Source organism: Sinocyclocheilus rhinocerous, unplaced genomic scaffold (assembly GCF_001515625.1).
Source record: "Sinocyclocheilus rhinocerous isolate Xijiao unplaced genomic scaffold, SAMN03320098_v1.1 scaffold271, whole genome shotgun sequence".
In the NCBI taxonomy this organism is placed as follows: Eukaryota; Metazoa; Chordata; class Actinopteri; order Cypriniformes; family Cyprinidae; genus Sinocyclocheilus; species Sinocyclocheilus rhinocerous.
In genome coordinates, this window is record NW_015657574.1 from 1,898,133 (window position 1) to 1,911,539 (window position 13,407).

The window sequence follows — 13,407 nt, forward strand, 5'->3', positions numbered from 1 at the left end:
CTAGAGGCTTAAAAGTCATTTATTAAACTACTTAAGGTATAGATAGATGGATGGATAGAATGTGGAAAGCCCTTATGGATATTGTTTGGGCCTGTTTATGTAAATTACTAGCTGCAGGCTTCATGACATGCCTAATGATACCCTTAAAGGTGCAATAGGTGATTGTCTTCAGAAACATTTTTTGTTATGCTGGTTGAAAGTCTCTTCACATCCCGATAGCAATCATTAAGTTAAGTGGTCTAAATGTATTTGTCTGTATTTATATATTCTGTGGAAGGCGTAGGATCAGGAAATGTTTGTCCAATCAAAACGCTCGGACCGAGCGTTTTAATATGCTTTCCTACCTGCCTGTCAACGTATGTATTAGCATACCTCTGCGCACCGGGTTCGCGCAGACAGGATACGTCAGGCAATGGCAGACAAACATAAACAACCCGATCTTCCTTCCTGGTATAGTACTTTAAAAGTTTTCTCACCGGTGAGTGACACATGATGTAGCCCAGCGGTTAATCCAGTCCTCGCGCCAGCTCGTTAAAAGAGAGCTACGTGCATGAACTGTGTTGAAGTGAGCTACGTGCATGAACTGTGTTCCGATCGATATGATCCCTACACAGTGTTCATTGCTCCCTATTCCCTGAGCAGGGGAAATCCGTTGAAGTTTACCTCACTTCGGAACATGCGTTGGAATTGGGAATCGCTGATGTACCCTATTGTAGTAATGTTGTCTCTGGTATTCTGGTCTGTGAGCGTAAATGCGTTCAGGGGCCGTGGCTTTGGACGGCGATTGCAGGGAGGGTGGGACGTTCGCTTTCAGTGCTATCAGGCTAAAGTCAGCATTTTCCAAGATCTCCTACTGCACCTTTAAATTGGGACTGAAATCATATACTACTTTTTTAAAAATTAAATTAAAGTTTTTAAGTCTAGTAGCCTTGGTCAGTTTTTCGCCCACTGCAATGGTGTGCAAAGCTTTGCCAGTTATTAACAGAACTCAATTTATATAAGTTACTGAACTAATGAAATATAAACACTGAAACAATTTCTCCCCAATGGGGTGTTCTTGGGATAAACAAAGAGTGTTCTTGGGTGTTCTTGTTCTTGGGATAAAAGACATACATCACAGGGCCCAAATGTATTACCATGTTTATTTCTCAAAGATAGGACATTAAAAAGTAACAGAATCTACAAACAAAACAGGTTAAAACAAGATAAAATGAATAAAGCGTTACTAGACAATTCACAATTGTAACTGAACAACCTGAAAAAGCACTTGTGTAGGTTTATCTAAACAGCTTTTTCCAATAGGCTGTAGATCCATTTACCCTGACATACATGAATGTGAATATTTGCTGTCTCATCAGAAAAGAATGAATACTGACTGCAGTCATGTATGTGATTGTGACTTCCCTAATAGCCTTCTGTAAATACCGGCACCATTTTAAATTGCTTAAAAGAGAGAGCTCCTGAGGATTGACTGCAATACCTATTTATGACATTATAGATCTTTTCCATAAATCCATTGTTTTTAATCTTTCCATAATGCATCTTGGAGCCAATCGACATGTTGATTTGAAATGGCAGGATTACAAGAAAAAAATTACAGTTACATCTTTGGAAACACAGATTCTGTCATGCATCACTATACAAGGTCAAAATCATACAAGATTATGAGGGCCTGAATTTGAACTGCATATTTATTTTACAAAACCAGGGGTGGCCTTGAAATGAACAGATTGGGGGGGGAAACCGTGAAGGATTGGATGTAGCTGGTATGCTTGAAGTGGCAGGGTGAAGGGCAGTTTAACTGCAGTAGTACTGGCCTGCATTGGCTCTTCGTCTCTTGCGGCTTTGCTGCTGTTCAAAGAAATGACGGATGTCCTCAGGTGTCACCACCTAAACAAGGAGAGGAGAAGAAAATGAACACTAGACACTACAAGCTTACATTCAACTAAACCACACATGAAAAAAAACGCGCACACACACACACAAACGAAAACCTACTTTTCCTTCCGCTGCAAATCGCTGCAGGTAGTCCTTCAGCTCGGTCTTCATGTCATTATATTCTGAGGGAAAATTAAATGTCAACATCACAGTTGAGCAGTTACATTTGAAATCTCTTGTCAATCAGAAAACAAATTAGTTTTGCTTTCACACAGATAAGGATGTTAGTACCATTTAACTCTACTAACCATGGATAATCTCCAGCTGCTGAACCCGATTTAAGTTGTTTAGGGCCGACATCAAGGGGTCACGACCCTCAGCTCCTCCTGCTTGTTCAGCCTGCATTGTAGACTTGCCCTTGTTTTCATACGCCAGGACAGTGTCCATCTCGTCCATAAGGAAAGACACTCCTGCATCTGTATAGAGGACCTAAGCAAAGAAAGCAAAACATGAGACCAGAAACAATGTTGTTTTTTCATGTTTATTGTGTTTGAATGATACAGAATCACTCTGTTAAAGGATTAGTTTACTCACCCCCATGCCCAGAGCCGATCCTCCCTATACGCAAAATACACAAGCTGCGTGGAGGCCCCCTTGCTCTCAAAGATGATTTAATTTTAGTTTTGTTTTTGAATTTGGCCAGCGGTTATTAAAGCATGAATGTTCATTTCTTTTAATGCGGTGCGCTGTCGCCCTTTCTACGTAAAAATCAGTCAAATCATGTAATGTGAATGTCGTGCAGTCTAGCTCAAGTTTAAAAAAACGAGTTGAAAGCGTACCGAGAGACACTGTTTCTCAAGCACTTTCCGCGAGCACGATTCGAGACGGAGTGAAACACGGACAAATGGTTGTCGGTGTCCTTAATGTTAATCCAAGAAAAAAAGAGAGAGAAAACCACTCACTGCTCTTGACCGAATAACCACTTTAGCTTTAAAAACAATGAATCTATATTTAATTTATACACTGATGACTATGCAGCATTATTTTACATTTAATTATTCAATATCTGACCCTGAACACCTACAAACCTTAAAAAAAAAAAAAAAATTTAAAAAACATTTGCATTAGCTCTGCGATGCGCATGCGTGATTTCACGCATTACGTAATTATGTAGGAAAGGTCCGGCATGGTTAGTTCTTCATCTGTGTACTCCGTTCAAAAAGGTAGGGTAGGGTGAAAAACTCCATCTCATTTTCTCCTCTAACTTCAAAATCATCCGACATCGTTGTTTTACCTTTTTTGTACGCCGTTTGACTTTCTTTACACGTTCGCTTTGTAAACACTGAGTCGGTACTTCCGCCTATGTCACGCGTGATCTTTTCATCGTGACTAATGTGTGAGGTCAGGCTGGTGCAAGGTGAGCATTTGTGGTTAAAAAGTATAATTTTTTTTTTTTTTAAATGACTGATCGTTTCGCTAGATAAGACCCTTATTCCTCGGCTGGGATCATGTAGAGCCCTTTGAAGCAGCATTGAAACTGCAATTTGGACCTTCAACCCATTGGCTCCCACTGAAGTCCACTATATTGAAAAATTCCGGAAGTCAACCCTAGTGAAAAAAAAGTATACTTTATTGTATTTGTAATATATTACCTGTTTTAATAGTACATTGCAAATATACTAACAAAAAATTTACTATCTTTAAATATATAAAAAGTATATTAGCATCATGCTTTTGTCTATTTTCACAATACAACTTTTAAATTTAATTGATGTGTTTTAGTGTTATGCGAGATGTAAACCATCACTTTCTGAAAGTTTTTTTTTTTAAGTACATTTCTTCATTTTTGGATTAATTGCTATTTTTGCAAATGTAGCCGCACAAATGTGTCTTCTGAAGCAGTACAATATTTTGGAATAATTTAAATCTGAACATTGATCAACTCATGCATACACGGCTCAGACAAATACTGGTTCTTTCACACCACATGAATTACATCATGATATCCAAGCATCAGTGATGTTTGATGTAATGTAGTGTATATACTTAGCATTTTTTTTTTTCACTAGGGAACTAATCCTTTAAACCAGGGTAAAAGCAGTATTATGTAGTAAATCTCCTCTGTAAAGTGTGTTTGAGCTGTACCTTGCAGTCGGAGCAGGTGCAGAGTTTTGTGCGCCAGGCAGACAGCCAGAACACAGCGCCCTGCAGAGTCCGGCTCCTCCCCGAGGCCTTCATCTCTCTCAGCCTACAACCTGAGCACGAACCCTTCTCTGAGGAGCCTTCAGGTTCTTCCTGGTGTTTCCGCTTACAGGCGGATGTCCCGTTGACCTGCACCTGACGGCAAAGAGAAGGTCACCAAATCCTGATCACTGATTCCTCTCTTCCTGTGTAGATTGTTAAAATCATTTCTCATTCATACAGCTGAGTTGGCATTCTTGCTAACAGCAACAAAACAATGTGGTGCAAATTCAGTTTAGCTCGATATCTGCAAATTACAGCTTAATTGAGACAAATGAAGCATAAGAGATGAACCAATTCCCCAATGAAAAGTCTTTCAGACATGCATCATCTAACAGAACTACTGCCACCTTGTGGTGAGACTTCAAAACAAAGGCATATCTGTGTCTAAAAACAGCTAAATGCATCGTGCCTTAAAACACTTATTCATTGAATACAAGTAGGAGATTTAAGTTTAGCTGTCCACAATAAAATGGACTGGACAGGAATGAATTGAATTAAAAATGCCATGTCATGTTTCATCCTCCTATTTAGAGACAAGAAAACAGACACATTACAGCAAACAGCAAGTACCTTCTCATCAACAGGGCTCCTAGGGTTCTCATTTTTAATTTTCTTCTCCTCTTCATCATTTTCTACCTCCACCTTCACATCCTCCTCTCCTTTGCATGGACTTACTTTTGTCATGGGTGGCACTGATGCAAACAAGACATAATAAACCTTCACAAATTTATAATTGTTGTAAACACTGTAAATAGCTTTACTGTCACTTTTGATCAGTTTAATGTGTCCTGGCTGATACATTCATTTCTCTCTTTTTAAAGAGAACTTTGCACTCGTTTTCATACTAAATTATCTATAAATGCAAAACGAAAGCAGAAAAATGTATACAACAACATTACCTGCAATATGTGCAGCATAGTTCCAAAGGAAAGGTGTTTTATTCATGCACGACTCGCAGATCATCTCTTGCAGCTCCACACAGTCTGGCACTACGCAGCCTAAATGCTGAGAGAAACACAGAGATGTTCTCAAACATTTCAACCTGAATGCATTCTGCTCCTCATCTACACACACAAAGAACACTAAACCATGTTCATGTCCTGCCCGACTGCAATCTGATTTGATACTAACCCGACCATGGAACCAGTCCTCACACACAATACACTGGATCATCTCATCTGGAACCTGAAGAGAGAACATGGTTCATATATGCATGTGATCTACTCAATGTAATATAATAAAAGCACTCTAAACATCCAAACACAATACACATCTGAATACGGATTCATAATTAAAAACTTTATTTGCAATGCAACATACAATAACAGAATAATAGAACATTATTATAGAATGCAACTCAATCTAAAGCGCACATTACCTCATCCTCTGGATCTGGGTAGGGTCTGTCACATGTGCAATACAAGCCAAAAAAATTATGGCTGTATTTGTTCCCTGAATTCACTTTCTCTTTATCCTGTATAACAGAAATCCATCAGATTAGAAAAGTCCAACTAAAACGCAAAGACACAAATTCAAACTAACAGCAAAACGTATCTTACCGCAAATAGCTTGCACTCCATTTCCCCAAACTTGTCGTTTCCACAATCGCATCGAAAATTCCTGTATTATCAATAAGGTTTTGAGTGCAGCTTACTCGTAACATATCACAATGCCTCAGCAAGCACAATTTAAAGTAGGATCTGTGTGTAATTCAATCCAAGCCATCTAAAAACACTGATGCCTATAGTTTTCTTGCCTCCAGATCTCCATGTGGAAATTTCTTCACATTAAAATTATGTTTTATGTGACGGTTCTCATTAGGGCTGTCAAAAAAAAAATCGAATTTCGAATATTAGTCGAATTTAAAATAAAAATCCACATTCGAATGCAAAAACGTTGCATTGGCGCACGAGTTGCAATGACGATGTAAGTGTCGTTGCATTATAATGTTTTTGTTAGCCTATCCAGTTGAAGCGACTAGATGCGGCGCTGCTGCGTTGTTATTAAAAACATTGCGGAAAAAGAGAACATCGATGTGGAGAAGATCTTGTTTACATCAAAACTGAAACCAGGCCGTTCACACAGAACACGTATTTCGCGCATTTTCTAGAGGGACATCTATTACTATCACACAAAGGAGCCGCATGTTTAGAAAGCCATGTAAAATTAATGCAAGTTTAACTTTGAAAAAAAACATATATCGAGACTCATTATGCACTTTTGTTCACAGATAGTCGTTATCTTATGCTTTAAATAAATGTGCATTAGTAATATTTTGCTCGATGCGCCCTCTTGTGACCTCAGAAAAAATGCCAAAAGCAAACCTTCACCATAACTGAAATTATGCATTTTAAATTTGAATATAATTCGAATTTTGATCATATTTAAGTACAAAATTCGAATTTAGTTTTTCAGCCATTTTGACAGCCCTAGTTCTCATTCAAGTCTTCACTCTCATTGCCTATGATGCAGCTAGTGCAAATACATCAAGGAAAAACAGCTAAGTAATTCCTCTGTCATACTGTCAAAAATATATTAATACACATTAGGCAAAATAGTTTGCAAAATGCACATGGAACCCCTTCAGCAAACTATCAAACAATAAATGTCAGATCCAATTAGGCTCTGCTTAAATGGGTTAGAGCAGCAGCAAATGTACCTTCGAACATAGTATAATGGCTTCAGTGGTTATTTTAGATGGACTGCGGAAATATTCACCTCTTGGTATATAGCTCAAAAAGGTCATGGCCTTCATGGCACTTGTAGGAGCATGCCAGACAGATGCCAGCTGGCTCTCCTCCCTTTGGTGTGCAGGTGTTGCAGGCATACAGAGCCTGACGCTTCACATATCCCTGTCAGGACAAAAAAAATCACCTGGTTTTCAGAACATATAACTTATTTTCATTTGAAAATGGTAATGTAAATACAGAGCATTTGCTGACAACTACTGTTAAAGTCATCTTGCTATTATCTGTTATTGCAATAAGGTTTATTTCCAACAAATAGACGCAGCATCGACGCATTATTGATGATGTTTTGTGCTAAACCCAAATCAAAACAATCCTACAAACATTTTGCAAGAATTATGTTGAACACCAAGATGAAATAGGCTGTGTCAAGGTATGATCCGCCTGCTAAAAACGGATTATTTGAAAAGTCTGCGTTTACATAAAGACGTCAAACCTCTGGATACGAGCATTTCTCTGAATCACTCCCTCCAAGAACAGCGGAGGCTTCGTTCTCCAGTTCTTCATCCTCCTCTAAGACGTCCACCAGAGATACAGTAGCCTCCTCCTCTCCAACATTTGCCGCCATCCTTGCAGAGACGAGCGCAAAAAAATGTTTCTAGTTCCTGTTCCAGGGCACGAACCGAGACAGGAACTAACTGAACGGTCAGCAAGATCACGCTTTACTGGAGACAGTGGGTCCTCTGTTATAGAACTAAACGAAAGATGTAGGAAAGTGTAATGCAATTTGACATTACCCGAACATATTCTCGTGATTAACTGTGACAATAACAAAACCAACGCTGCTTCCGGTTTATGCAAATACAAGATGTTTTGGCGGGAGAGTTGCTGGAGTTGTAAATAGAATTTATTATTTTTAGGGCTCTTTTTTCTGACTGTATTCATACATCACACCCATATTAACTCAATGATTCTGAATAAACAGAAAAAATAGGAATTTTCGCAAAGCTAATTTGATAGATCAGAGTTCAAAGAGTAGATCAGTGTTGCCATGTCCACTCATTATATATTATTATAAATAGTGTCACTTACTCATACGGTTTTTTTAATATGTGTATATATATTATATATATATTTAAACATTCTTCAGTTGTCACATTTTTACATGGTTATGTTCATGTTTATGCTTATGTCTGCATTTTGTTCATTGTTAATATTGTTAATTTGCTGCCTGTTGCAGTTATTTAATGACCAGTTCTATCTATGAAATAATCAGAGTTCAAAGGGTAGATCAGTGTTGCCATGTCCACTCATTATATATTATTATAAATAGTGTCACTTACTCATACGGTTTTTTAAATATGTGTATATATATTATATATATATATTTAAACATTCTTCAGTTGTCACATTTTTACATGGTTATGTTCATGTTTATGCTTATGTCTGCATTTTGTTCATTGTTAATATTGTTAATTTGCTGCCTGTTGCAGTTATTTAATGACCAGTTCTATATTTGAAATATTTTAGCTATTTTTTGTAAAATGATGTAATTACTGATAATAATATTTTGAGGGATGTTGTAGTTTAGCCTGTAGTGTAATCTATTCTATTCTATTTCATAAATAATTTTTTGAGATTTCAAGTTTTTTCTATTTCATTTTAGACAGTCCATTTTGCGTGGTTTTCTTGTGAGATCTGGCAACCGAGTTACAGTGTGTACCTGCAATATGGCAGCGTGCGAGCTGAAGGGAGAGCTGAAGTACCGAGATGGACGGACAAGTCAGTTTACAGTACAAGCAGATGGCAATTTGAAATCAATGATAACTGGCATCAAGAAATGAAATGCTCATATATCTGAAGTTTTGACGGCTCTTGTTGAACAAGAAAGGGGCTCAGTGGAAAACAGCACAGCAGATGTAGATGGTAAGCTGCTAAAATGAAGACTGGCTTGTTTATGGAAAACCAACAGACTTAAAATAAAAAATAAATAAACAAATGAAAAATACATACAATAAAGACTACGAAGGTGGCTAAAAGTATCCCCTCATATGACAGCGAGCTCCTTAACTTTACTGATACTGCCTTCTGTCGTTTGTTAAGTAGTGACCAAACTTTTATTTATTTATTTATTTACTTACTACAAATACTTTATTACTTCAATATTCTTATTACAATTAAGTCAACGTCATTATATTTTGTCATAATTATTTTATTGTCTCATTTTTGTAACTTCATTCTATTTTTGAAACCCATGTTATAGATGAAGAGGAAGAGGACAGTGACGAAGAGGATAAGACCACAGAAATGGCCACCAAAAAGTCAAACTCAGAGCCTCCAAACAAGCGGATAAAAACCATGCGTTCATGATCTTCTGAACTGCCATTGTTTTGTTATGGCCTTTGTTACATAAAGATGTGTTGTTACATCAGTACCCTCCTCCTCAGAAAAACCTTTATGTCAGCCACAAGTTCAAGACTATGTTGAGATTTTGCCTTAATTTTTTCCCAATTCTGTTTATGTATTTCTAAGTTATTTTTCATAACTTCAGGTTCCTCTCAAAGGCGAAAGTATAACCGTGTGAAATGAAAATTGTTTTATCAATACATTGTTCCTGTTGTAAATAGTTACAAATTTACAGTGGTTATCAGTACTGTGGTTTCTTCAGCTAACAGGTGATAATAAACCACTGTGCAATAAACTGGATTCAAACTGTCCAATAAAATGTCTGAGTTTCTGACTGAGAAATCAATGTAACAGACTGCACATTACATTTCTTTATTGATTTTTGTCAGAGTTGTTTCAAACCACAGTGTATTAAGATTGCAATGGAAAGTTATTAACAAATATCCATTAAACATTATCATTATAAATTCACAGTCAAGCCCTTTTAGACAAAAATGATTTGCCTTTTTTGAACATTTCAACGAAGACACTGTTGACAAAAAGATGTGATTTTAAACATCAAAACACTTGGGTCTGCGGCACAGGTTGAAGTTGAGAAGTTTGAGACCCAATGTTTTGTGCCAGACTCATTACAACCTAACACACCCAACAAGTCTAAATAACCTTTGCATTTCTTATGCAAGATAAGATTACTCACACTGTCAAATGAAGCAGATATCCCTCAACAATAAGACATAAGATTGAGTTCACAACTATTCCACACAGACATGAATGTGATCACAGTCAAGCCCTTTTAGACAAAAATGATTTGCCTTTTTTGAACATTTCAACGAAGACACTGTTGACAAAAAGATGTGATTTTAAACATCAAAACACTTGGGTTTTGAACAAGTCTAAATAACCTTTGCATTTCTTATGCAAGATAAGATTACTCACACTGTCAAATGAAGCAGATATCCCTCAACAATAAGACATAAGATTGAGTTCACAACTATTCCACACAGACATGAATGTGAACAATTTGCTTTCTGAAACACAGATGTCTTTTCTCTGAGGACACTTGATTATCACTATGATACATGAAAAATAGTATTTGTCAAATAAACACAAATTAAAGAATTGGAGAAAATACTCTTGCCATGTCAAGAGCTGACAAGAAATCATATTTGAACAAAATACTGATAATAAAGTGTATTTTTAATACAAAACTTTCCTTATTACAACTCCTTGCTTTGTTCCTGCCTTGAGTGCATTTTATATTCAAAACAAATAAAAAGATAGACACTGTTATAAACAAAGGGACAATACATATGTGGCACCACTGTCAGCGGTTTTCTTATGTTCCACTAATAAAATGTCCACTGGAGTTGAGAACAAATGCCTGGAGCATTAAAGTTCCTCATAGTACGGAAACAATTACAGCTGTCCACACTGACAAATCTTTATTCATCTTGATTTATAGTAAATCTACCCACCGTCAGAAGTGTAATTCAAGTAGTACACAGAGTTCAACATCAACATTCTCCACATCTTGGGAAAATGGCTTAATTGCCTCCATTTAGGCTACTTAGATTTCATTTATCAAATTTAATTTCAATTATAAAAGTTTTTTTCAGTGAAATCAAGACAAAGCTTCTAAAAAAAAATTTAAAAAAAGTACCATAAGACTGAGCCAACATGGAAAATACTTCTGGATCCCGTTATAAATCGACTTTTATTATAATGTGGACCAATTCTGCCATTCAGCTTGAAAGAGTACGAAACATCACCTATAGTCCAGTTTTTTTGCTAAAAATACACAATAAAAACTGGTGTGGAACTGCAAGTGACTCAAACAATTAGCTGACAAAGAAAAAAAAACATTACAAAGAAATGAATCCTAAACACACTCCCCTTTTAATTCCTACACCAAAAAAAAATTCAGGACCAAGTCTTAAAAAATAATAATCTTATTTATGAATGCACTTTTGTATTGCCCAACCCCTAAGACACCAAACTGTATGGCACCTCCTCCTCATCTTTAACAATCACTTCACGTGTCAATCAGCTGCAGTCTGCTGATCTGATTGGAGGCCTTGGCGAAGGTTTGGTGACGGTTGCAGAGAACAGCAAGGCAGATGGGCAGAATACAGTATCCTACAGTCTTGGGGTCCGCCCTTGTGCAGGAGTAAAGAAAGAGGAACACCTGGAGGTAGGGAATGAGGAAAATGGTGGCCCACACCCAGAAGGGCAGGAGGAGAAGTCTCGTTTTCAGAGTCACGATCCATGAGGTTGAAGATGGGGAAGAGGAAGAAGCATCTCCTGACCATTTTGTCTGCGCTCCAGCCGCCTTTTCTACTTGTGCCAGTGCAAGTCGGTTGTATGTTTGGCTGATCTCAAATATATAATACACGGCAGCGACACTGGCCAACAAGTACAGTCCGACGCCGATCCACCCCATCCGCTGGCGGAAATTCATCATTCTCCATGCTCTTCTCTGGAGAAACAAAGACAGCAAATGCCCAGGATGACAAGAAACCATGTGAAATCATGTGATCAATGGTGTGATCACTGTTGAATATTCAGGAAATAAAAATCAAATCAGCTCAGCTTAAACTGTCAATTATCACTGAAAAAAATACCAGTATTGTCATTAAATGCTTATTAAATATACTAGTTACCGTAATAATTAATTATATTCACTAAAAATATATCACTAAAATATTTAATTTTCGAAACATTAACTTCATTGATGTTGTACGAAACACATTCCTAAAATAATTATAAAACTCTAGCTTGAAATATTAAATAAACAAAGAGGAAGTCCATCAAACACAAGAAAAATCACCATCTGGATATTTCTCAGAGCTGTTGACTAGTACTGTTGTGTCATTATTATATAGCGACACGCCCCCATCATATCCACTAAACACATGATTACACATGAGCGTTACTTACTGTGATCACACGATCAATCCATTTTGCGCGGTTTGCAGGACAATATGTTTCTCAAGTCAAAACACACAACGCCGCCACATGATTGTTGTCATAGGACTCACTTCCCGGAATAGCAACATCCGGGAAGTTTCCCGTGAATCTTCGCCGACTTTATTATTAACCTCGCAAAGTAGTCTACTGCCCCCCAGAGCATCACTGTGTCATATACAACTCCAGAAATCAAAATATGTGTACGCACAGGTGTGCTGTAACACCAACGGTTTTACCAAGCACAAATTCACTACAGAGGACAAATCACTATCCAGTTAGCAGTTGTAAAATTACAAGAGAGATTTAAAGGACCACAACAATTTTGAGATAAGAAAATGATTTAAACTGTATTAATCTATCCCTATAAACCTACCCCTAAATTTCACAGAAAACATTCAGAATTTTTACATTTAATAAAATATATATAATTTTGTGATTTATAAGCTGTTTTCCTTAAAATGTCAAACTCTTTTTTCTTTTTTTTTTCTTTTTTTTACTATACTTGAGGGTTTATATTTGTTATAATTTATGCAATTTAATATTATTTATTTTATATAATATTTATATTATTTTGAAAGAATTAAAAGAGCAGTTTCATGTCTATCCTTCCTTGTATTGTTTGTTCAACTGGCCGAGGTTGATATGGTATTTAGAATGTAATTAGTAATAAGCAGTTTTGGACAGTAACTAGTTACAGTAATACAGTAATATTACTTTGTGCAGTAACTAGTAGTGTAACTAATTACTAATAAGATTTCAGTAATAATATTACAGTTACCATCCATAAAACAGCTAGGTACTTAGTTTTGATGCCTCAATGCCTACTGATTTGAAGTCCAACTATCCAGTAATTCCTAGATTTATTTTCATAATTTTTATGACTCATGAACACATGAAGTCACCAGAGCAGCAGGCAAGCTTGGAATATGGAAAAGCTTACATTTGACGGATGGAAATATTGCCATTACATTGATTTTGTGAGAAGAAAAGATGATCCGAACACCAATGTTTTAGTTGTGGCATTATGGAAGTTGTGGCATTATACTTTACTCTGGCATTACATGGCTTGCCCACCCACATCCCTCTGATCCCGATATAAATTGCATTACTATATTTAAAAATATTTTTAGAAAATGAAACATTTTCTTACAAACTTATACTATTTCTTTTGATAAAATACAGTACATTGTGAATATAATCGTATGTGGGAAATAGAGAAATTAGC

The 13,407-nt window shown here is 36.7% G+C and overlaps 1 protein-coding gene across 1 annotated transcript; it reads right to left on the reverse strand.

Moving 5' to 3' along the window:
- Positions 1-1,123: 1,123 nt before the first annotated feature.
- On the reverse strand, positions 1,124-7,660 carry LOC107721373 (putative E3 ubiquitin-protein ligase UBR7). Its single transcript, XM_016529360.1, has 11 exons — positions 7,306-7,660; positions 6,841-6,974; positions 5,682-5,742; positions 5,501-5,596; positions 5,254-5,307; positions 5,022-5,127; positions 4,693-4,814; positions 4,024-4,215; positions 2,187-2,367; positions 1,999-2,060; positions 1,124-1,890 (listed from the first exon to the last, which is right to left on the reverse strand). The coding sequence occupies exons 1-11, from the start codon at positions 7,435-7,437 to the stop codon at positions 1,798-1,800; spliced, it is 1,233 nt and encodes a 410-aa protein (XP_016384846.1). The 5' UTR covers positions 7,438-7,660; the 3' UTR covers positions 1,124-1,797.
- Between the last annotated feature and the right edge of the window lie 5,747 nt (positions 7,661-13,407).

Coding starts and splice junctions, on each gene's coding strand:
- LOC107721373 (XM_016529360.1), bottom strand. CDS start 7,437: ATGGCGGCAAATGTTGGAGAGGAGGAGGCTACTGTATCTCTGGTGGAC. Junction 2,368..4,023: donor GCACCTGCTCCGACTGCAAG/GTACAGCTCAAA, acceptor TTCTTTGCTTAG/GTCCTCTATACAGATGCAGG. Junction 1,891..1,998: donor GATTTGCAGCGGAAGGAAAA/GTAGGTTTTCGT, acceptor CTCCTTGTTTAG/GTGGTGACACCTGAGGACAT.